The 26893-nt window shown below is 35.3% G+C and overlaps 1 protein-coding gene across 4 annotated transcripts; it reads right to left on the reverse strand.

The window, feature by feature from the left end:
* Nucleotides 1-8514: 8514 nt before the first annotated feature.
* On the reverse strand, nt 8515-21107 carry LOC18441674 (E3 ubiquitin ligase BIG BROTHER-related). 4 transcript variants are annotated; one of them, XM_011627787.3, is made up of 8 exons: nt 21001-21107; nt 20510-20696; nt 18777-19068; nt 18514-18563; nt 15650-15691; nt 15435-15556; nt 15247-15355; nt 8515-9008 (listed from the first exon to the last, which is right to left on the reverse strand). In XM_011627787.3, the coding sequence occupies exons 2-8, from the start codon at nt 20675-20677 to the stop codon at nt 8955-8957; spliced, it is 837 nt and encodes a 278-aa protein (XP_011626089.1). In that variant the 5' UTR covers nt 20678-20696; nt 21001-21107; the 3' UTR covers nt 8515-8954. The 4 variants fall into 4 exon arrangements, with proteins under 4 accessions (XP_011626089.1, XP_006851962.1, XP_088702177.1 ...); XM_006851900.4 differs by having other exon boundaries at nt 18774-19068; XM_088846051.1 differs by having other exon boundaries at nt 20510-20806.
* Between the last annotated feature and the right edge of the window lie 5786 nt (nt 21108-26893).

Below are 26893 nucleotides of genomic sequence, written 5' to 3' on the forward strand. Positions count from 1 at the left end.
ATCTCAGATAGTGAGGGTAGCTTGTGCAAGTAGTGAGCTTTAACCTGCCAATGAATTAAATTGTAATATTTGTTGTGTGTGAATTAAAGTGCACAAACAATCCATCACAATACAAAATTACATCTATATTCTATTATAACAGGATATCAAGATCCCACAGTGTGATGAAAACTCATAGGGTCTTGAGGCCTATAGTTCTTACATGAGTCTAACAATTACCTTAGTCAAGGGATCTACCACTATTTCAGCTGTAGTACTATGAGTTAATACCACCTGCCCATGTACAATAATGTTTTGAACATAGTGATATCTAATATCAATGTGTTTTTTCATGTTACTTGGGGTATTTTGCAAAAATAAGTTTTGTTGTATTATCACAAAATACAGTGATAAATTCATTATCAGTTGTAACAACACCCAAGTTTCTTAGGAATTTTATCAACCATACGGCTTCTTGTACTGCTCCATTGTAAACAATGTAATCAGACTCCATAGTGGAGAGAGCACATACGACTGTTTCTTACTACACCATGAGAGTGCACATCCTCCTAGAATGAAGACATAACCTAAAGTCAATTTACGCTCATTTAGGTTTGCTTCCCAATCAGCATCATTATATCATTGGAACTGCAAATCGATTCCTTGAAAACGTAGCATCTAACTCGAGGCTCGCTGAAGGTTTAGAAAAATTATTTTCCCTGTTTGCCAATGACCTTATCCTAGATTACTCTGGTACTGGCTAACGAGACCCACTGCATAACCAGTATTTGGACATGTGTAGAGCATCATGCACATTGAACTACCAACCATACTTGCATATGGAACACGGGACATTTAGTTCCTTTCAGCTTCGACTTGTGAACACATCTTGAGACTAATAGTATGCCCTTTCTCAACTGGAGTATATATGGGTTTTGGGTCTTGTATATGGAATCACTCAAAAATCTGTTAGATATATGTTTCTTGTGGCATAGCAAGAAATCTTTGAGAGCCATCACGATGTATCTTAACATTGAGTATGTAACTCGCATCACCCATGTCCTTCATCTCCAATTTGGACCGTAGTTAGCAAATCACTGTTTAAAACGTGATTTATTCAAAAAATCGGCATTTTAAATAAAAATGTTTAAAACTGCATTGTTTTGAAAACTTCAGCAAAAAAACACGTATTTTTCCTATAACCATATAAAACACTTCTTTAACGAAAACGATTTAATGAGAACCAACAAAATGTATCCCTTTTTTACCTATAAAAATTTTTTGGAAAGATTTTTTTTTCTTGTTATGTGTACTGCTATTTTCATACTTTCTAAAAAAACATATTATTTGTATTCAAAAAAATCCTAAAATAGAAGCTTATTATTTGTTTCTAATTTTAAACTTGAAAGATGTCAGCTCATGATAATTTCACCTCACAAATTGAATAAAAATGCATAAAAGCTATTCAATCAAAAGTCCCCAAATTTTGGCTTGACAAAATTCTACCAAAAAATCCAATATACATTAGGGCTTAAAGACATTACCCAATTATTACAAAAGCCTTACAAAAAAAAAAAAACATATTAGGGGTCAATCCCCAAACCTAATCCTTTATTTTCTCGAAGATTTTGTGTCTTTGCCTATTGTTTCTCTCTCTCACCCAATCCCCAAACCTAATCCTGTTGTAAAGAGATTTTTTTGCCACCAACTCTGTGACTGATTGCTGCTATTTTTTGTGGTTGTAGGCGCCTCAAAATGAAGAGATTCTTCTGGGTTAGAAGCTAAGGTTGAGCATAAACTTTGATATATAATGAACTTAGGATTTTGTTCTTCTTGTCCTGGCAAATTAGAGAGGAAAAGTTCAGACCATCTTCCTTTTGTCTATCTAAAAACAGAGTACCCAAGTTCTTTTTCTCTCATTTTCTTTATAAAAACAAATTAAAGAAGCAAACTGTTGAGTCTGAGATAGGCGGATTTTTATGCCACAAGAGAGAGAAAGAGTTAGAGAGAGTTGAAAGAGAGAGAGAGGAGAAGGGATGGATGCTATACCATGAGAAAGTTAGAGACAGAGTGAGAGTAGGTTTATCAAAAACATATTTTAGAGAGAGAAAGGTAAGATTGAATTGACACTTGGTGTCTTTAGAGCAGATTTATAGCGAGCATATTTTAAAATGAAAATATTTAAAATACATTTTTTTTTGTTAGAAGGGGTTTGGTTTGTCACTTGGTGCCTTTAGTAATCATACGGTTCACATCTCATCATTACATATAGTGATGTTTTGGGTGACCTATCAACCTTAAGAAATCAATGGTTTGGCATAAAATTGTGCTTTGAATCACAGTTATTGAAGGAGGGTCACCATACCATAGTTAAAATATTTAATGAGAAAAAATTCGTGTATTTTTTGTTTGTATGTAGTTAAGTTGGTGTGATGTTAAACTTATCCGATTTTTTACTTCGATTTTTTGAGCTTAGTCCGATATATTTGTAATATCTTTACATGAAGTATTTTTGTCCATATGTATTTTTTACCTAATTTTTCATTCGACTTTTTAAAATAAAAACGATTTGTTTCTGATTTTATGGTGAGTCGATTTATTGATAGTCCCCTACTTGTTAACTATGATTTGGAGAATAATCACTCTTTTATGGCAACAAGTTGCTTCAAGTCATTCTCAACTAATAAAATATCGTTAGCATATAAAGACACTATCTGGATGCTTTTCTTATACTTCTTAATGTATACATAATGGTTTTCTTGAAGCATTTCAAACTATATGTCATTATAGCCCAATGGAATTTGATATACCAATGTATTGATGACTATTTGAGACAATATATGGATTTCTTGAGCTTGCACACTTTGTGCTCAAGGTTAGGGGCTACAAATCCTTTAGGTTGCTCTATATAGATCTCCTTCATCAAGTCACCATTCAGAAAATGCGTCTTCACATCCATTTAGAAGAGATTCAGATCCATATATGCGACGATTGTTAAGATTAGGCAAATCAATGTCATTATCACGACCGGGGAGAATGTCTCATCATAGTCCACACCCTCAATTTGAATGAACCTTGTAGCCACTAAACAGGCTTTATACTTATCTATATCTCCATCTGCATTCCTCTTAATTTTCAAGACTCACTTGTTTCCAATTGATCTTCTTTTAGAGGCAGATCTACAAGTTCCCATACTTGATTCTGCTCCATGGAACTGAACTAGTATTTTATAGTAGACATTCATTAATCCATAGCAAGAGAATTCAAGCCTATTGAAATGAGCTAGGCTCATTAACATCAAGTGAAACGTATGTTAGACCATGTACTTCGAAGTTTGTATAAGGACCTTTTCTACGTTGAATTCAACCTGTGAGTCTCTCTCAATACGTGCCTCTAGCATGGTTGGTGACTCAATCTGGGTCATTTCCTCATTCTCAACAGGTTGCTCACTCTCATTATTATTGACAATCATGGGAAAATCCTACTATTACCCTCAGGTAGAGGAACCGCCAATATCTGTTTAAGATTCAGGCTCGTCATAGAGTTCTTTAGACATAAGAGACCGCTTCCTATTACAGAATTTTGTTTCTATAAAATTTACATCACGAGATTCTATTTTCTTCATTCTGCCATCATCATGTTCTTGATATAACACATATCCCTTCGAGTGCGTAGAATATCTGGCAAAAATACACTCGACAAACCGCCAATCCAGTTTTCTTGTCAACTGAGAAGGGATGTGAACATGTACAGGTAACCTCCAAAAATATAAATGAGAAAGATCTAACTTTCGACCTATCTATAGCTCATGTTGGGAGTGGATTTTGATGGCACTTTGCTTGACACATACATTTCAGTATGGAGTGCATCTCCCGAAAATGATATTGGAAAGTTGGCGTGAGCTATCATAGACCTCACTATGTCTAACAAAGTATAATTCCTTCTTTCTGCAACACCATTTTGTTCCTAAGTGTAGGACATTGTTTATTGTCTACGGATTCCATTATCTTAAAAAAGCTTCTTAAATTGATCAGATAGCTATTCTCACCGTCCATCAATATGAAAAACATTAATTCTTTTGTCCAACTAATTTTCAACATCTAGCATAAAACAGCTAAAGCAATCTATTGCTTGCGATTTATGTGACAATAAGTATACATACTTATAGCGAAATTCGTCATCGATAAATGTGATAAAATAACTAGAATCATCACATGTCATCTCATTAGCCGGACCACAAATGTCGAAATGTATTATATATAGAAGACTAGTTGTTCTCTTTGCTTTAAGAAAGGGTTTTCCAATTGATTTTTCAAGTATACATAGTTCATAGATAGGTAGGTCTATTTTGGATAAATACAACAATTCTTCTTTGGCTAATTGGATCATCTTATCTTTTCATGTATGGGCAAGCCTAGTATGCCACATCATGAAGTTGAGTGTGTTATAAGAGGTGGAAGATATGGGAAACGATGAAGATGTCATGTGAAAAGAAGGAAGTGAAACATTAACATCGTCATTATCCAAAACAAACAAATCATTGATAATCCGATCATAATACTGAAAACCATCATAAAATGTAAATATAGCATAATTAAATATAAACCTTATAAAGCAACTGTCTCTAACTAGACATAAAACTAAAACCATAATAATTAGTGAAGTAAAGCGAGTGTTACAATCAGCATTATCCCATGCCTCATATTCGCGGAGGAGTTCCTCTAGTGTACCTTGTTTATAGTAGTTAAGTGCTCAAGAGTACCTTGTTCATTTAGGAGGTATTGTATTTTTCTATGCCATATAGGAAAATTACTTCTACTCAACTTTTCACCTTTAGTGAGATCTGTGATTACGATTTTAGAAGTCATTCTAAGGTCAAAACAAAAAAATTGCACCTATTAATATGGATGTATGATAGTTCGTGTGATCGATGATTGCACATAGATTATCATTTTTACACTTGTTAATTATCTAGTTACTTAAAAAAACTTGACCCTAAAAAGCCTTGATATTAAATTTTTAAGTGTCATATTTAGCTCTTGCTTGTAATCAGTACCTAGTTTCTTTTTTAGATATAGCATATCAAATACCTCACAATTAGCAAGCGGTGCACCTTCCTAGATACACACCCATTAAAAAAATCCTTATATGCAGACTTAAAACACTAAAAAAAATGAGTTTGGCCTATCATGCATGGCTTACCAAGTGACGCAAATAAATATTATCGCTCATGACCTAAGTAAGAGGCACCAACTTGCATAGCCCATACATAAGGTTGGCAACTCCTCAATGTGTAAGGCCTGCATGACTATATAGTCGATACATAATGATATATAGTGCACCTGCCCATAGTCTTAATATAACCATCATGTACACTTTGCAACATCATAGGCTAACCATAGCCAAGTATTCAAAAGTATAGCGAGAACGATAATGCGCCCATAATCAGGAACCCGGTTCCACGATTGCTCCGATACCAATGTTGAAAAAAACGGTCCAATGGCTCAAGCGGAAGCAAAATAATCAAGGGAAACTGAGTATAATACCTAAGTTCTCGCTAGAGAGTTTCAATGAACAAATTTGGAGAGGGATGATCAACTCTTATAGGCAAGTTCGACAACTACTGGAGCTTCCAAAATTGATTCCACACCACAAATCTCGAATGAGATGGAAACTCACGAATACTTTCACAAATGTGATATGAGGAGCAATCTAAGCTCGACTCTCTCACACGCAAGTCTTTCTCTCATAGGGCCGGGTCTCTCCTTAACACTGAAATGGGAAAGTGATTGTACATTCTCTCTCTCAATATGAGCTCTCACACCTTTTCTCATGTGTAGTGCGTAGAGACCTCCACCCTTCCCACTTTTGTAGTGAGAGAAAGTGCCCTCTCATTCATATTGGAGTAACCTCCTCGTGAATAGGTACCATTAGAATGCATGGTGCATGCCATTCATAGGAGGATAACCCCGTCATGAAGAGATGTAACCTCTCCCTACCTCCCTCTCATGAAGTAACATAACTCAAGTAATAAAAAGAGTGTGGTCCACATGGGTGTACGTTCCCACTAAGGATGCACCCTCATGTCTACAGTTCGGCATTCCCAACCCGACCTATTTATCCAAATGAGTGAGTTGCATGCTGCCGGGTCACCTGAAAGGGAGACGACAAATAGAGAGAATGAATGGATAAACCACGGGGAAGAGGGTTAGCAGTGAAGCTCCATCCGCAGAGACTCGACGTAAACATTTGGTCTATCTGCAAGCATTGTTTGCAACTCGAGGACCCACCAATGAAAGGTTTACAGTGGTATTCTTAATAGACACACCTATATAAGTGTGGAAGTGAGTGTGCTTTCTATTGGATGGGACTCGACTCTGAAGCACAACAGTGATAGATGAGGCCCAATTGTGTTGACAACTAAAGACTTCAGAGATGAATATTATTTTTTAGTTACACCACTGGTCTATTGGATAAGAAACATATTCAAAGCTATATGCTACTATAGAACTTCATGGACTTTGTAGTATATATTCTAAGTAAAGGTTTAACTAAAAAAATACCTTCAGGATATGCAAAAAATATACAGTCGCTTATGTTTTTCATATTATTTTGAAATATTGGAAAAAACATTAGTATTTTTATTTGAAATATACTACGTAGTATTTCAAATTATATGATTATTCCTAATGTTTTAATAATTTAATAAATAAAGAAAAAAAGTAGTAGATTTTAATCTCACATTAAAAAATAGAGTCACGCAAGAGTGAATTTTATATGGAAATACTCGTATGCCTATGTTCATGAAACGCAGGAGAGAGTGAAGTGTGCATGTGCAAAGCATGTGACGCATGGCCCAAGTGTGCTTGAGGCACACTTTTTCACGGGTGGGGCTCGTGGCTAAAGGCGATAAACTAGCCGTTGTAATAGCTAGTCATCTGGTGCATTGGTTTTAGCAAATACAATCATTGGATGACAGTTCTAGTGGTTGATGGTCGTCGGATACTGCCTGTTAGGTTCCAACATTCACATGGCTTAGTGAATAGTCATTACTGTTCACATCAAAGGCCACCTCCAAGAGGCATCCTATACTATAAAAAGGGGTTCGAGCTCCCAATTTAAATACACTTAAATTTTTTTTTTTATAAAAGTATAGATACCTCTTTGAATCAACTTTCTAGGGGTGCCATGATACCACATCACAAACACCAAACTCTTTTCTATTCATCCACCACCTAATTGAAAAAATTATTCTTTTGACAAAAATATTCCTCTTTAAAGCATAATTTTTTCCCCATTGAAGCCTATCTAGTATAGATGTCTGCCAGATCGTCTTCATTATAACTATGAAGCTGATCAAGCACAATGTGTGTCAAATTGACTTCATTATAAAAAATTGAACCCAATCCGACAAATAGTATGCCAGACTAGCTTTAATAGAGCCCAGGAGCCAATCGATCTGGCATAATTAAAGAGAGCTATTTTCATCAAAAAATTAACTTTTTTACTTGAGGGTTTGGATGAAAAAAAAAAAAAATTAGAAAGATTATTCCACTTTGAAATTTTAGGAATTACTTAAGAATCACTAAAATGATTATTCTCAAAACAAAAAATTTGAATTTTGAGTTTTCTAACCGACAACTATCTGAAATTCAATTAAATATCACCCTCCAGAAATTGGGTCTCTTTCTGATCTTGAAACATAATCTTTTTCAAGTGCATAGAGGGCGCAACTATCAAATTCTTTTATTAAGATTAATCTATAGGCTAAAGAGGTTACATTCAAAAAATTTGGAGTCCTAACATTATTTTTACGTGGGGATTCGCCCGAGAGAGGAAATAGACCTCATACTCCTATGGGGGTGTAACATTCTGCCCAATCAAGGGGCTCTAGAACTACCTTCGTGTGATACACTTGCAGCATTTTGATATTTGAAAACACGCCCAATCACTTACCTAGATATTGAAACCAGAAATGAGGCCTGCACGTATAACCAGGTGTAGCATCACAGTGAAACTTTCCACAACTCTGAGTAAAAAGGTAGGGGTTAAGAGAACGGTGATCTGGAGAACCAATCAATCTGGACCAAGAATCAGTCTAGCAAATCCCATTCTTGTTAAATATCGAGACCAAGTCGCCAGTTCTCTGATAAGCTGGTTTCTAACAGAGAAGCTACCCCCCTACCCCCCTTCTTTTTTATTTATTTTCTAGTTTGGGTTCTATTTTTTTTTTTTTTGTTTCACTCAGCCAATTCAAACTGGTTTTTTCGAAAGGCAACCCTGGTCACCAGGCCATTTTGCTATAGGGATGGCGATAACGGGTTACCTCGTGTAGACTTCAAAAATCGGTCGCCTTTGATTGAAACTGCGCTATTCATGACCTCGTTGCTATCGTCGTGTAACTGTCCTGGACTCATCTCTCTCTCTCTCTCTCTAGAAGCCTGATTGGTATCATCCTATAGCTTTCCTGTACTCTCTCTCTCTACGCTTCAGTTGAACATTATGACACATACAATAGTGATATTTGACCAGCACTTGGAGCAGATAATTCAACATAATTTAATGAATGAAGATAACAAAATATCCAGAACTCACACCCTAGTTACTACCGCATTTGCCCACTGAGGGAGGTTCATTCCAATGCCCAACAGTTTCTACTTGTACAGTTTAGATTCCATGGATGGACTGAAAAAATTGTACCTTGAACATGCAGAACAGAGATTCCCTAATCCATTGGTATAGGTAACAATGGAAGAAAATAAAGCATTTCTAAATAAAAAAAAATACAGCAAACTGAACTATAACCAGTCTGATGATAAAACAGCTCACCAAATGGCCCTGCTGTGTCGTAATTTTAGGCACATCTATAAAACAGCAGAAACCCAAATAGTTTGGCATGGATGGTCCAAATGGTTTCAATGGGAAAAGGCCATCTCATATCACCACCTTGCCTTCTAGTATAATTCTTTTGAGTGTCATTCTTGCTGAACAGCTGAAGTAGAAACTTCGGTACTACAAAGAGGACATACCTGCAAAAGCAGACCACAAAATCTAGAAGACCAGAAAGCATGAAGACTACTACTCACTGAATTTTTTGAGTGATTTATCACGAAAAGAGCAAGAAGAAACATGGCACTCCACAAAAGTAAGACCTCTGCGAGTAATACATAATCTAAAAGTAAAACCTCTGTGAATAATACATAATCTCAATGGTTAAAAGCACCAGTTCCATTACGAATCATTAGAAGACCCAGATCCCAAAATGCAATATATTGAATCTATCAGGAACACAGTCCAGTCTATTGAACTACAGAAAAAGAAGTATCAAATGAGTGCATAAAGGCCACCAATCATGGCCCAACAGGGTATGAAAAGGTGTAAACTCTTACCTAATGCTTGGTAGGGAAGGAAGAAAAATTGAGTATGAAACTTAAAGATCTAGAGCAGTATTGAGACTCCCAATGCCATCATTATTTGGATGCAGTTGCATAAATCTGATCAATGGAAAGCAATGTGCAAAAACTCGGCTCGCGCTTAGGAATCACCCCAGAAAGGGCTCAAAAATTGCCAAAAAAAAAAAAAAGGGGCAAAAAGAAGTACAAAAAAATCCAAAAATAAAATAAATTCATTAAAAATATAATTGATTGCATGTGTGCACCATTTATTTATGTATGATGGAAAAAAGTATATAGCAAAATGGAACATGGAAAAAAATTGATTTGTAGCTTGAAATAATTCAGAAAATCTAAAAAAGGAAAAAAATAGAAAAACTAGGGCGTATAATAAGAAAACTCATGAATCATCATCAAATATAAACATATTTATACAAAATTTATTAGTGATTTTGTAAAAATATACATAACTTTACATTGCATGCCGAGTTTATTCACAGAATTCGCCTCAACAGAGTGCCAAAGGCGAGTCCAAGTCGACTCCTCCGAGTTGTAAAACACTAATGGTAAGATGTTCTGAAGGCAGTCTACAGATTTGCAAGGTTCCCACACATCATCTGATTCTTTACCTAAACTTATCATCTTCTAATTACACAGAAACAAGGAAACGAGATAACAGTATTTATGTGTTTCTCTGTATTTGACAAAAGAAGGGAGTGAAAGATATTAAAGTTCTTAATACCTAGGTATGTAATCCTGTAAACAAGTGGGTCTTTGGTGTGACTTAGAACTAGATTGAAAGCTTCTGGAATGGACCTTTGTGCATAGGTGGTAACATCAAAGCAGTAAGGTTCTCTCACGAGAAGGGAGTTTAAATAATAACTAACACATAATTAATCTGAAATTTTACTAATGAAAATTGACCCATACACATCCCTGTGATGGCACATATTCACTTGTAAGAATGATATAGTCTATCCAGTTATGCCAAGAAGAATCAGTTTCTAATTTCCTACAACTGGGAGAAATACTATCAGAACATCAGGGAGGTAAGTGTGCCTGAAATATTATCAGATCAAAACAACATTTGTAGCAGAGCACCAAAACCACCGTTGAAAAAGTAAAAGAAGAAATATATACTCAAACTCATGTGGCTGAGTTTTAAAGAACTGCCAAAAGTTAGGGACTCCTGATCTTAGTAGCCGGAACCTTGCATTCAGGTGACATGGCACTCCAATCCCAAAACTAATCCTCCACTAGCAATTCCTCCGTGATTACTCATGAAAAATTTATGGAGATTATGAACAATGTCATAGCAGGAGGATGGTGAATGCCTTAATGAGGTGAAGGCTGACTGGTCTCTAAGAACACAAACTATTTGAAGGACTTTGTATGATGCCCCTCACTGCAGCAATTTGTCAAGGGGGTCATATGAGAGGGAGAAAGATCCTTGGAGGAGCTTGAATTGTTCATCGACTGATGAGTTAAGGGATTGATGGAGCTTGGATTGCTCATAAGCAGGGATTGATGGAGCTTATCTGCTGCCAAACTGCCAAACTCCAAAAACACGAGAAACATTACGTGGCCTATACGATGATAGAACCATAATATGTAAGATGGAAGAAAGCTTATGACCACTTAAATGAAAATCTCCTTACTCCAAGACTCGTAAAACGTGTCTCTCAGATTATTATCAGAAGATGGGAGACCTTGAAGACAGATGTTAAATAACAGTCACAAACTTAAGACACCTTAAACAAGATAATCCACTAGACGTTTTCCTGTTTACAATGATTGAGACCATAAAAGTGGCTAGCTCTTTCAAGAGTTCCTAATAGGGTTGAAACTGGAATCAAGTAGTTCCATTTTCAGCTTGTGGATGATACCATTGTGTATGAGTATGCCTCATTGAGATGAGCTCTGAGCTTTTGATCATATGTTCCCTTTACTTGGGGAAAAATTTATCAGATTCACCTATAATATCAACTATTTAACATTTCACCCCCTTTCTACATACTTTTAGAAAGCCAATCATAGGGTATACATCGTCACATGCTAGAAACTGAGGAAGGGGAACTTTCCACTTTTGCCCCTTCCCAAAAAACAAAGCGGGTTTTCTTAAAAACCACTTATTCACAACATTACCCTATTGTGTAAGATCCATTAAACCCACTCAATAACAATGTTCATTATTATTAGTATTTTCTAGATTGGCTTATTCTAACATGGATTCAACCTTTACCTAATAGGTTTCTTTTTGCCTTTCTTTTTTTTTTCATGCTCTTTCGTATTTGCCTTTCTTGTCTTCATTTTAACCCCAAATCTGAAACAACATACAAAAACACGCATATGTAAGCATGTATTGGATCCTATGCACACCTCCTTAAGAGGATGTAACACTTGAGGGGCACACATAGGAACTCAGCAATGAGGGGTACACGCATATGCAAGCATGTATTGGATCCTATGTACACCTCCTTAAGAGGATGTAACACTTGAGGGGCACACATAGGAACTCAGCCATGAGAATCATGGAGTAAGCACCCGAATTCACATGTAATTAGAGTACACTCATAAAATGTGTAAAATTCTATGATCTATATCATCATACCCAATAAATGGTCACAAGTATAATCGTGTCATATCATGTCCCTCCCTCCCTTAAACTCCATCCATCCATTCCTCCCTCCCATCCATCCATCCATCTCTCCCTCCCCCTACCTCCCTCCCTTCCCCCCTCTTTACCTCCCCTCCCTTTATAATCCTTTCAGCTTATAATAAACAAAAGCTGTCTAAGAGATATTTCCTTGCCCTCCTTCCCTCCCATCCCTCCCTCCCTCCCTCCCTCCCTCTTTCACTATAATCTTTTCCGTTCATAATAGACAGAAAATGTCAAGGCCATATTTCCCCGCCTCCCTCCCTCCCACCCATTTTGCTCCCTTGGGAGCATATAATATTTTCAGTTTACAATTAACAAAAAATGTCAACGTCATATTTCCTTGCCAAACATTGGAAAATTTCTAGCCAATGATTCCGTATCCTATGATGGGCTTTTTGAAATCAAATTTAAAAAAACAAAAGTGCATATGTTAAGTAGTTTATCATAAATTTCCCTTTTTCCTGTAACTGAAGTTCCATTTCATGGGAACAGTATGCATCATCAAGTTGTACTAAAAAAAAAAGAAGACAAACATAATGTCAGACATATACTTAAGTGGGAAAAGGAAGTTTCTGGGTACTTATAATCTTTTCCTGATAAAAGGTAACACTCAGTGTGGCCTAAACTAAGACGACTGGAATTGTGGTGTTCAGAAGAAATAAAGCAAAAGGCTGAAGAGGGGATTACTACATTATTTGCCAGCTATGTTTGAGGTTTCCCTTAAATGTGAGATCTCCAAAGAATCATTATGGGACATTGGCCCATGAAAATACTTGGAAAAAGCAATGGCTAGAAATGGGTATACCAAGTTATCACAAAATGCTAAGCAGCCCCTAGGCAGCCGGCCTAGCATGCAGCGCCCGGCGCCTAGGCAGGGCCCAGCACCTCGGCCAATCTGTTTGACTTTAGAGTGGGAAATGCACCCTGGGTGCCGCATGCCCTTCCTGTTAACATGCATTCTTTGTTCTCATTTTACTATGAGGCTGTTGCATTAAAAATAAAATGGGATTCCTATGAATGAGAAAACATCAGCCAAAATTTCTGAGTTGTTCAGGATCAATCAAACATGATATTGCATCTCTTAAGCTAGGTTCAAAAATTGGTAATAGGGGAACAACTAGAAGTGGTTGTTTCTGTTTCACATGGTATGAATAGGCATTAGCCAAAAAATAGGAAAATAAGAAAAAATAAAAGTAAAAAGGAGTTTGAGAAAATATCTTAAAAAACAGAAAAATAGATGACAATCAAAATATTCTGGAAGGATTTTTTCTGCTTTATTGAAAAATAAAAGTTTTTCACAATAACGACCATTGAAAAAACTTACAGGATTTCTTCAGCCCTTGAGGAAGACTTTTAAGGAGTCGCACAAGAAAGGGGAGATGGGTGAGGCATTGGAGTTGCCTGACTGAGCCATCTAAGAATATTCTAAACTCAATTTTGAAAACAAGGACTAGAATAACCACAGGCTATCCAGAGCGCATGGATCAATTAAAGATAGCCCAGGCAGCTCATGAGAACATGATGAGGCTATTAGGATCTTCTTTGGCTACCAACACGGAAGCTTGCACTTTTAAAAGCTTAAGGTAACTCTCTTGATGCCAAAAGATGTACTCACAGTGAGCCAGATTACCCCTATCTCTATGTGCATAAAAAGGCAAACGTGCAGGGAACACTCCCTCTCCTGGGAGGAGTTCGGGAGTATTGTGCTTGATTTCTCCATGACTTTTATCCCCAACATTCTTGTTGTTTTTCCTTTATTTTCTGAAGAATAAACAATTTCATTCAAGAGGAAAATGCATAATCTACTTGCATGCAAAAATGCAGACAAATAGAAATGCATGAATTGGGAAAGACAAAAAGATGAATAAGTAAAACAGAACAACTGATCAGTATGACTAAGGCTCCCTCTCCAACCCCCTTTTCTGCCAAAATGTCCACCTCACAAAGAAAGAGGAAAATAAGAATTTTTTTTTTTTTTTTTTCATTTTCTCCCCCTCAATCTTAGTCCCTTATGTTGCACCTTGTGCAGTTTGATGTGATCCCTCAACTGATAATTGACTTGTTCTTTTCCTTACTCTTTTTCTCAATAATTACCTTTTATATTGCATCTTGTGCAATTTGATTCACTTCTTCTAGTCTCTATTAATTATGTAAAACATGTATAAAGCATAGCTCTGAAGATTTAGAAGTACTTTAATTTCACAATTTAAATTTCCCTTGATTTATTTTAATTTAATATATGGTTTTGAATCATACAGTTACCATTGCATAATTCAAAGAGGGTGAAAGGGGGGGGTGTTGGGTGGATGTCAGTCATTCAGTACTTGAGGCGTACTACCCCGCTTCCAAATTGCAAAAACTGAATACCCTCAATGCAAAAGCTACAACACATTCTAAGCCACAAGAGAGCAAAGCTTATGCCTCAAACCTCAAACCCCAAAACCACAACCAAGTGAAATTGATGCAACTCGCATCTAGGAGTTTTTGGCTCTCAGGATGAATTTGTCATTTTCAAGTTCTTTTGGGTCACCCAGACAAGATTGTCATTATCAGAATCTTATATTGTCACGGCAATGTATTTGTCATTATCTCTTTGTTTTCAGCCCGAGGATGAGTTTGTCATTTTCTCTTTGTTCGTTGGTCATTTTGGGATTTGTTAAGATCTAGGGAATTTGGTGTAGAGAAGTAATTTATTGTGTGAAAGTTTTCATGGGTGCAAAAGTAAAAATTGTGTAGTCTCGATGCATAAGAATTTGGCTTCATGCATGGGAACTTGAGTGCAAGAAGTTGCAAGCAAGTATAGGAAACAGGGCACAGGGGTAATCTAGTCAATTTCACACCTTGTTAGGAGTATTTTGGTCATTTTCTAGTTCCAGCAAACTGGTTTATATATAGGGAAAATTGTTGTAACAGTTAATTTGTTGATATTTGGATTAATGAAGTAAAACCTTCGTCCTTCTACTTGTTGTAGAGAATGAGAGTTCCCATTCTCCTGTACCTCCAAGTATCGGAGGGCCATCCTTGTGTACTGCAAGTATCTTGTGTGGCAAGAGTTCGGGCTGAATATCCCTTCCTCTTCATTCCCTTGATCAAGATCAAGGAAGCCGGGTCATTGTTGCACAAAATCGGCCTCGGATATATACTTTCTGTTGCCGATCTTGTACCAAAAAAATAGAATATTGTACCAAGATCATTAACTCTAAACTAAACCCATACCTTGTTTATCTTAAGCCAGTTATTTATGCACTCAGAATGGTATCTGTGCTTGCATAAAAGATCAGTCAGATCATCACCCTCCTCATAATCTACGCGACATATGACACATCTGCAACAAATCCACATAAATTTTAGTCAGCTAATTTATAATCCGTAGCAGTGGTGCATAACTACAACACAATACTTACTGCTCAATGGCACCTTCAGCTGTGCTCTGTGCTTTGTATTTTGAAGAAGGTAATGAAGCAATCATGTCTGCAGAAAGGCCTCTAGTTTCTGTCCCAACGACTTCACCCAGTGCAATCAGTTCCTGCAAATGTAAAAGCTTGGTTTTTATGAAAATGTTCAACAAAAAGAAAGGCTCCATGTAACAACTGTGGAAGGAGAACGTAGCAAATCTTACCTCATAAGACAGATCATCTGGATCAACCTCTTGCCATGTATCCTGAATTAAAAAGTTAAAATTTAATGAAGGGCAGCATATTGAAAGTATGGATATAAGAAGTCTAAGAAGTCAAAAATAGGTATTTATAGAAAACACCCAAACCTCCAAAATCCTAATGTACATAATTTCTACTTCCATCCCTTGTTGGATCCACAAATTCATAACCTATGTAGGTCAAATAAACAGAGAACCAGGAAAATATAATTACACTATTTCAACATGCAAGCATAAGCTTCATCCAGTTTTGCCTTTGTTCTACCAAAAGCTGCCTTTTTTTCCTCTTTTAGTCATCAAAGCTGCCTTTCTTTCAACCACCACTTACTCATTTCAAAATTTGATCATAAGTCACCGGGCTCATGGTATAGTAGGCCACCCATTAGATATTCTGGAAGTGTTTATACTCATTCCAATTCTGCATCATTTGCAGCTTTTATAATTTAGATTTTTCAATACTAACAGAATTAAGTAAAATGACAAACTCACCATCTTCCAATGTTTTATAGTTTATTTACCTTTTCCTAGGTATCTAGATAGGCACACGACCAACTTATGAAACCTAATGGCGACTGCAAAATGTACTGAGCTCTCATATACTTGATTCCCATATTAAATATAAGTTTTGCAAGATGCATGCGGAAAGCAAAGAAAAAGTCATAAAGGAATATATCAACAATTAGCATAAAATAAAGAGCCACTTAAAGTTGACACCTAAATGCGGGGCACGGCACAAGTTGAGCAGAAAACACAACATAGTATCAAACATATAACAACAACATAGTATCAAACGTAAAACATTGGACTCTGAACCTAAGCAGTAATTTACTTAAGATTAACATAAACAAACCATATTTAATATGGAAGTAGGATGCTCACAAGTTAGTAGGACATGAACACCACTAGCGACACACCACATGGCGTCGACCCAAACGACTACAAAGGATCTGAGACTATCTTCATGAATTTCATGTTGCATTCTTGCCATAACATCCAGATAACAGTAGTAAGCGCGATATACCACATCATTTAAGAAATGGAGCTGCAAGATGGAGTTGAGAATAACCTATCACCAAACTGATCTGATTCTAACAATTCAGGATCAAAATATTCTAACTCTAAAGATTTACATGACGTTAACAAGAGGCCACAGAGACCATAAAATAGCTTCTTTCCTCTACAGTGACACCAAGCAGTGCAGTTTTTCATGTTCCAAGCTTTAGATATAAGAACAGGTGAGGCCCAAGTCCATGGATGATTTCCTACTTTATTGGGTTTAGGCATTGCTCCCTCCCAAACGCCACATTCTCTAGAGGATGAGCTCTCCAGCCATCTTATGGGGTATTTGAATGGGAGTGCAATAATCATAATCTTAAGCTGAGAAGAGGCCAACGGATCACATCTAATAGGGATGTTTCATATTCGTGTACTGCCTGGACACTTGAGCAGGACTTCGTGGGCTTTAAGGTGGTGGACTTTGTTAGAGATAATAGTAAAGTTTCACAACAAACCTTGCACCCAGAGGCCAGACCAGGTTCAATTAAGCTCAACTTTGACAGATTTTCGCAAGATGCTATCAGACCAGCGATTTTGGGAGATCACCATGATGACCAAGGGGAAGCCTTGTCAGTGTTTTCTGGCCTCTAGTGCTATGTCTCAAAGGAGGAGTCAGCTAGACAGTCCTCCTTCAACTCAAACCTCACCTGCAAGCTCCTTGGATCCCTCTTACAGCTGAGAGGGACTTCCTAAATTTGATCCATAGGGAATGTTGGGAAAGTATCAGCTTGTCCCCAGAGGACAACATGTTTCACAGGTATTTCAGTTATGTAAGCTTGGCTATGTATCCTTCTCCCATAGAAGGCAAATGAGGCTCCGAAATGCTGGCCAAAGGAGTTGAGTGTCAAGAAATCTTTTGTTAGGGCTACATTTATAATTCAAGCAGTAACAAGCTTCATCTCTTTGCTTGCACTTTAACTGTTTATGTTATTTGACACTTTGTTGAATTTCTCCTCGATGAACTTCAAGTTTCATCTAAAAAGTATAAAAAATAAATATCTATGCTTTAGTTTTCCTATTAAGACATCCATGTCCAACAGCAAGACATAAAATGTGTCTAACTTGCTTCTTCATCATCATCATCACACAAGCCTTATCCCAATTATTTGGGGTCAGCTATATGAATCATGTTACTCCATTCTCCCTATCAAGAGCCATACCCTCAGTAAGACCAAAAATCACTTAATCTTTTCTCACTACTTCTTTCCATATCTTTTTGGGCCTTCCTCTTGCCCTTTTAGAGCCTCCCACTTGAATTGTGTCTAAGTTGCTTCCATTACAAAATATTGAACTACAATCCCTGAGAAAAGCCACCTATATTGGCGACCTAATCCACAACCCAAATCATGAACTAAAGTATGGATGCTTGTATAAAAAGAGAACGCCAATTCGAGACATGGTTTACCATGATATAAAAACAAACAGGTTTCACCTCTTTTTTGAAAGTGATAAAAAAAAAATTTCAAATGCAACAAAAATCATATACACTAAGGGCACCCCCCATGCATTCAATAGTAGACAAGATCTTTATAACTCTCAAAAGTTTGAAACCACAAGATCTACAAAAACAATTGTCCAAGATCTTGCAAACATCAGTAATTGAAGAATAGAAAAAAGGTAGGAAAAGAATATAAAACAAACTATAACAGAAAAACTTCATTATCAACATCAGAAAACACAGCATGATTAGGAACCAAGTACAACTAAGTATAAAGAAAATCTAAAAGTGAAATAAAATATCTTCAGTGGCTATATTGATCAACACATGATACCTGGGAGTTGCTATCTTCTTCTTCCTCATGGTCCTCTTCTTCCCCTGCCCCTGGGAACGCAAAAAATTACTCTTACTTGGGAGCATATCAAACTGATACTGAAGCTTGTAATTCAACCAAATCTCACAATGTATGCCAAAGAAAGAACAATTCAACCATCCATCAATAACACACTAAATTACAAATTTCCATTGAAAACAAGACAGGAAATGAGTATTCACATATATCTTTCAATACAAAATGGCAAGTGGTGAACTCACAACCATTTATGCCAGTGAGCGCCATCAAATGAATGGCCATTTCACGCTCTTCAACATCTTGGAGAGCCCTGGCATATGCCTCATCACTATCAAAGGCAGAGGGGTCGATCTCGTTTTCCTCATCTGCAGCATCAGCACGAGCAATGACATCAAAAGCATCCTCATCATCGTCCCTCTCATTGCCACCATTTTCATCAAGATCATCACCATCCTCTTCATAATCATAGCTTCCACTTGCAGAACTCTCATACTCATGAAGCTCCCCATTCATTCTCAACACCATGTATGCCCTCTCCTGGTATATAAATTAAGGAAACAAATGTAAATAATAGAATTCCTTGTCATTCTTTCACATAATATTGAGAGCTTATATGACAAGACACAAAGAACTTGCCAACTTGACATACAAATGAATTGTACTTCAAAGAACCATGGAAAAATTAACATTCAAGAATGCAATACCATGTATTCACAATTTGCATTCATAATCAAAAGCAGTCCACAAGATAAAACATGTTCTTGTTTGACAACTACAAAGTTATTACAACTACAGACTACAAAGAGAATGGACTGAATTAGAACTTAAAAAATACCCAATATTTCCCCAAACTCCCATAGTTACTGCATAAATAAATTCAGGACTTTACAATAAATCGCTTCAACGGTAGAGAAAGACATAAGCCACTTCACAGGTATTACAAGTTCACAATTACAAAGTACAAAAAGTAAGGGCCGAATAAAATCAAAGATATTACAAGTTGAATACCAATTAGACATGGCCCTCAAATAATTCTATCATAGTTTCAAACTGCTAGAAGTCTATAAACAATAAGATATCGTATTTCCCAAAATGCATGTAAAATAAATCACAGAATGTACAAAGTATACCCAATAAAAGCTTGTGATACAACAAAATTACTGAAGAGTAAAAGCTTGTGATACAACAAAATCACTGAAGAGTAAAAGCTTGTGATACAACAAAATTACTGAAGAGTAAAAGCTTGTGATACCACAAAATCACTGAAGAGTAAAAGCTTGTGATACAACAAAATCACTGAAGAGTAAAAGCTTGTCATACCACAAAATCACTGAAGAGTAAAAGCTTGTGATACAACAAAACCAATAAAGAGCAAGCAATGCACACAAAGTAGAACACTTGTTGACACCAATTCTTTACAAGATTATCAAAACATGCAGAACACCCCACCAATGGCCCACATTTTACAATCATTGCCAACCACAGAAGAGATGCCAATGACTTACCCAAATCAATATCTCGATGCTATCATGACGAGACATTGTGTCATGTACTCAAAAATTATAACACTAATTACGACATTCTGTTGAGTAAATGTACAGTTTTATAGAAACTACAGGCCCCCAAAGAAGCAGTTAATACAAAGAAGACACTGCAAAGAAGCTATTAAGTTCATTAAAGTGATGGACATTATTATCGAATTAGGACTCAACATTTAATTTCCTAATCAAAACCAATCTGCAGTCACTGAGAAAGAACAATATCATCCACTGACAAAGCACAAACACCATGTCCTACCTTAACAAGCAAAGCCCCAGAACAATCAGTTTCAAAGAAGAAAAAGGAATGAAAGAGGACAAGTCAACTATATCATCCACTGCCAAATTATACAAACCCTTGACCAGTAAAGCCCCAACATGATTGACTCCAAAAATCAGAATAAGGAAGAAGAAGATAAAGAGAGACTTGAAGGCCAAACCTGTTCCTGCAAAGTCCTTGCAAGAGCCAAGTCCGCATCCACCTGGCTTAGACTAGTGAATGGGGTCCTTGAAGGCTGGGAAGGCCTAGAATTCGATCCACCATCATCCATAACTGGGGTTTCATCTGCTCCCTTCTCTCCCACACTCCCTTCCTTCTCATTCTCCATGGCGCACAGATCAAAAACCCTAGAAACCAATCACAGTAAGAAATCTCAAATCGCACCAGCAAGGTCCCCAATCACCCCAAAAAGAAAATCAATCCATAAACAGACCAAGAAACTCTTCAAAAAAAATTCCTGAAAATCAACATAAATGTAAAGTCATAATTTTGACTAAATTTAGACTATAATCGTAAAGACAAGGGTTGATTGCAAGATTCATCAATGGATTAACAGATATGAATTTGGATATTCCTCTTTAACCATCAGAAAAGAACAAAAGATTATTCAGAAAGAAATACAATTGAAGCAATAGAATAAAGAGAACTTACAGTGAAACTAAAGGAGAATTAGGGTTTTGATGAGTGGTGAGAGAGGATAGACAGCCTGGTTCGAATTGTGAGGAGAGCTACTCGCACTGTTTGTTTCTTCGTCTTTTCGGGTGCTTTGCTTTTGGGTTTGCATTATGAGGAAAAGAGCAGACCATTCACAATTTTATACAAAATACCAAACGCAGGACCTGTCCTTGTCTTTATTCACAAATGGACTTAAAAATTCACTCGATTTTGCCTTTTTATTATATGGACAGATAGCTACCTATTTTGAGAGAATTCTAAGGAAATATACAGTGGTGAAAGGAATCTTGGCGTGCTGGCAATCATGCATATACATAAGGCCCTGGGTTTTATGAAAATAAAGTGAGTTTTATCACTTTGTGTATAAGAAAAATTCTCGTCGCTTTTTTCAAACAAAATAGACCAATTACCTTGAATCACATCAAAATAACCTTCGTAGACGTATTACCGTGGATCACAATAAAAAACTAAAATATTATAACTATATAATATGGTATTTTAAATATTATAAAAACTAATCCATATTATACAACACTCGAAATATAATAAATCCTTATTACTGTTTATATTTATCTCTTTATTACTGTTTATATTTATCTCTTTCATCTCATTTATATTTATCTCTTTCATCTCTCTAATTATTTTGTTTATATTTATCTTTTACATCATGTTATTTTTTGTTTATATTTATCTTTTACATCCGGTTTATATTTATCTCTTTCATCCTGTTTATATTTATCTCTTTCATCTCTCTAATTATTTTTTTTGTTTATATTTATCTCTTACATTATTCTAATTATTTTTATGTTTATCCCTTATTTCTCTCTAATTCTTTTTAATATTTATCTCTTCTTTCTCTCTTTAATTCTTTTTAATATTTATCTATTCTTTCTCTCTCTATTCTTTTTTCTCTCTCTAACTCTCTTTCTCTCTCCAATGAGATTTTCTTTTTCTCTTTAATTTTTTAAATATTTATCTCATCTTTCTCTCTCTCATTCTTTTTTATCTATTCTTTTCTCTCTAACTCTCATTCTCTCTCCAATGAGATTTGTACAACAACCTATGCGTACTCTCCAATGAGATTTGTATAACAACCCATGTGTACCTTACCATCCCCTGTAAAAGCTCCCTTCAACCTCATCCCCTATAATTGTACAACCTGTGCGTACGTTACCATCCCTTGTAAAAACTTCCTTCAACCCATCCCCTCTATGAAAATATTAGAGGGAGTCGGATCATGTTTGTTGAGTTGATGAAGTAAGTAAAGAGAAAAAGAGGGAGTCAAATCGTGTTTGTTGAGTTGATGAAGTAAGTAAAGAGAAAAAGAAAGTCCCCTCTATGAAAATTAGAGAGAGTCAGATCATGTTTGTTGAGTTGATGAAGTAAGTAGAGAGAGAAAGAGAGTTTGTGAGAGAAAGAAAACATAAATATTTAAAAAAATTAGAGAGAGAGAAAAAAGATAAACATCAAAAAAAATTTGAGAGATGAAATAGATAAATATGAATAGGAGAAAATGGTTTGAAACATTTTGAGTAGCGTATAACATGGGCTAGTTTGTAATTAGTATAAACTGGGTTAGTTTGTAATTAAATGGTGTGGGCGAGGTTTATGAAATTTAAGGTTTTTTTTCTAAATGGACAAAAATTAAGGTATATTTGTGATAATTTCTCAATACTTGGATAAAAATAATAATCTACAAACATAAAATTGAAAATAAAGGTTTAAGATATTATACCCTCTAGAGTCCACCCTAAGATCTTTCCCAAGATCTACAAACTAAAAAGAATAATAAATGGGATAGTCTATAAAGAGACTATTTGTCTTCTTTATTATTATCCCTTAAATTTTAAAATAGGTGGTTGTAAGAGTGTTATTGAATAGACACAAAGCTCTAAACAAAAAATTATGCATAGAGATTCAAATAAAACTAAAATAAATTATATCTCTTCATTATGTCTTAAAACAAATCTAACATATCCTAACCAAACCCAAACTTACTAATCCCTATCCATATTCATATTTTTAAAAAAATAAAAATTAAACTTCCAATTCTACTCATTTAATGTCCCTACAACTAAAAAAATAAGAATAACACTTACATAAAACTAAAAAATCCAAATAACATATTTTTAAGTCCTAGAAAATATAAAAAATAAACAATTATTTTTTGTTTGTTTCATTCTCTCGATGTTGAAAGAACCTCGACCTCGAGCTTATATCCTTCTTATGCTAATCAAATAAATGGTGATGTAGTCTCAACATGCACATCGGTACTTTTTCATCAATAAACCAATTCATCAAATACATTGCACTGGGATCTTGAGCTCAATTGTGTTTCAAGTTCCTTATGAAATTCAAGAAGATTTAGCTGAATACCATTAAGCTAAATACCAAGATCATATGGATGCTCCTCATATAATAATTCTTGCATCGTGATCAGCACCCTAGTCAGTCGTGGGCTCGATTCATCTCTACAGTCAAATTTGGTGTCGGATATTTATGGTTGCGAGCACCATCTTCTCAAATAACAATATTCTCCAACTGGAATTTCTTTGCTCTGATACCAACTTATGCAGAAAGAAAAATAATAAACTGAAAACATAAGAGTGAAAATAAAGGTTTAAGAAAAATGTACCCTCTCTCTCTCTAAGTCTGCAAGGGAGTGCAACACAAGATCTTCTTACAAAATCAAACTTTTTATTTATGCTCCAATCAATCTCCAATGGCCATCTGCCCTTTAAATACATACTAAAAGGAATAATAAATAAATAAATAAAACTAAACTCCATCTTTCCCTTATCTCTTAAAAACAATTCTAATATATACTAACCTTGATCATCTCTATCCATATCCATCTTTTTTAAAAAATTGAACCTTTCAATTTTACCATTTAAATCTCTACAACTAAAAACGGTAAGAATAATCTTAAAGACAACTAAAAATACAAATAATGCATTTTTTAAGTCCTAAAAAATATAAAAATTAAAAATTAAAAGCAAGTTGTGTTTTGTTTGGTTCATTTTCCTAGGGTTGGCAGAAGCTCGGCCTTGAGCTTATATCCTGCAGAGGCCAATCAAATAATTGGTGATGTAATCCCACGATGTACCTCGGTACTTTCTCTTCAATAAACCAATTCCTCAAATACTTCATGCTCATATTAAAGTAAAACTCTAGAATCTCAAGCTCAATCATGATTTCTTTTTTCAAGTTTCTCATAAAACTCGTGAATGTCAAATTGAATATTAATATCATGTAAATGCTCATTAGATTGTGGTTCTTGCATCACAAATGTGATCGTTACATTCAGGATTGACCCCTCTAGTCAGTTGTGGCCTCATTCATCTCTACGGCAAAATTTGATGTCAGATATTCATGGTTGTGAGCACACTCTTTTTGAATAATATTATTATCCAACCATTGCAACTGTTGATTCATTTCACAAACGTTGCTTCGAACATCATTCGTGACTTTGGTTAGATTTTCTAAAATTTGTCACATGTTATCATCCATATCATGATTAGATTTCGATGGCATTACGATACTTAGAACTTATATACTCTGATACCAATTGTTGCAAGGAGAAAAATAATAAACCAGAAATGAAAATAAAGGTTTAAGATGTTATACCGTCTCCATGGATCTGCAAGGGAGTCCACGCCGAGATCTTATCACAAGATCAAACTATTTATTATTCTCCAATTATTCTCTAACGAATGGACAACTTTACTTTGAATACAAAATAAAATGAATAATAAATAAAATAAAATAAAAATCAAAACACAAACTTTATATCTCCCTTATCTCGTAAAATATAACTAAAATATCCTAACTAACTCAACTTTGCTAATCCTTCATCATATCCATCTTTTTTAAAAAAGACTAAACTTCTAATTCTACCACTTTAATCTCTTTACAACTAATAAAGACTAGTAGATTTAGTGCGTTGTACGTAGCAATAAGGCAAAAATTAAAAAAAATGTTAAGTACCTCATATCATTAAACATCTTCTCAAGACCATTCACAAAGTCCCCCCATCATGATCTCTTACCTTGCTAAACGTGAAAGAGCTCACAAACATCCAAAGTGTGTCAATTAAGCACCACCAACATGATGATGATGAGAGGGAAAATACAATATGAGGACCTAAAATCTATAACTCGAAATTTAAAATCAAGTAGGGGCCTTTTCCCTCACTAACTTATCCCAAAAAATTATATAACTCAATCTTCATCTATCCACTATATTGTAGAATCTCAAACTTATAAGTTTTAGAAAAAATTTCTTAACATTACCATACCTTTACATGGTATACTCTTGTGATTCTTGCAAAACTATAGGAAGGAATTGTCTGGATAGAGTAATCAGCAAATAATCAAAATTGTAGGAATGAGATTTTAGAGCAAAACTAATATACCCACATGAATTATAGGAAGTAAATTACTAAATTGTAGACAAATTCAATTATCTTTCTTAAATACATGGACTCTATCCACACCGATTTTTTTATGATAATCTTCTTCTTTTTTTTCTTGGGATAGAGATAAAATTAGAAGTTTTAGAAGGAATTTTTTTGTATTTTCTCTCTCCATTTGACAAAATCCGCCTTTCTTTGGTTTGATATATATTTTTTTCTTTTTTGAAAATTGTGGTTTAATATATCTCTCTATCCCCTAAAATATATAACTCAATATCAAACTATTCCCTAAAGTGTCTAACGGTTACACCCTAACCCCACCTCTTACACCCCTCTCACTCACGCACCAAATTTCCTTTTGTGCTTTTAGAAAATTCAAATCATCAAAAGTTCCCTCATGCAACATTATCCACACTCTTATAATTTATAACTCTTAAAAGTCCTCATAGCAGATTTTATTAATAGCAAATTTCATTAAGCTCATGGCTCTTATTCTTCCTAGCTCAATAACCATCTATTGCCTAAAACATATAATTTAATTCTAAATACGTAGATATCCTAATGTTAGTCCTAATAATGAAAATAAATAAATAAATAAATAAATAAGATAAACAACTTGCTCGGATATGTCCTTAAAACACACGAGGGACATAAGGTTCTATACCAAAACCTATAGACCAAGTCATCCAGTGACAGGCTACCTTGAGAGTCATCTTAGTGAATCACCTTTACCAATTTTTCATCATTCTCGCTCTCTTACTTGAGGGGTTAACCTCCTTTTACAGATAACCATCTTTTGTGACTCTCATATTCATGGTCTATAGGAGTTGAGATCTATGTATAATTCATGCCTTAATTCCCTTAAGTGCAGCCAATTAGAATTAACAAGTTGTCACCAAACTGTTAATTCTATATAATGAGCTAAACATGTCATTAGTGCACTAATGACTCACACAATAGGATGTCATCCAAGCATTCCTACAATTTGATAAAAGATATTTAGAAATTAAATAATTTTGTACATCTATAATATAGAAAAAAACAATTCTTATAACCTCCAATGACACGTGGTTTTCCCTCCAGTGCAACATCCTATAAAAGCTCAAAAATGGATCTTAGTACATGTCATTGCCTCATGTCAACCGCATGAGATTTCACATATACTATACAATATGGCTTTTGTACCATTATTGAAAAATACATTCCCGAGATAAAAGGGTCTGATAGGCCATGTTTCTAATATCTCTCACATGGCCTGAAGGCCCTTTAACTTCTTGTACATGGCATTGCCTCATGCTTTTTATATGAAATTTTCATATACCTGGCTTGAAGGCTCTTTGACATCTTGTATATGGCATTACCTCATATTTTTCACATGGGATTTCCACAAACCCACCAATAAGGTTTTATGAACCATTATTGGATTTCCATTTGGACTTATCTCAGTCCTATAGC

This window comes from Amborella trichopoda, chromosome 9 (assembly GCF_054954075.1).
Source record: "Amborella trichopoda isolate Santa Cruz 75 chromosome 9, AtrichopodaSantaCruz75HAP2 v2.0, whole genome shotgun sequence".
NCBI lineage: Eukaryota > Viridiplantae > Streptophyta > Magnoliopsida > Amborellales > Amborellaceae > Amborella > Amborella trichopoda.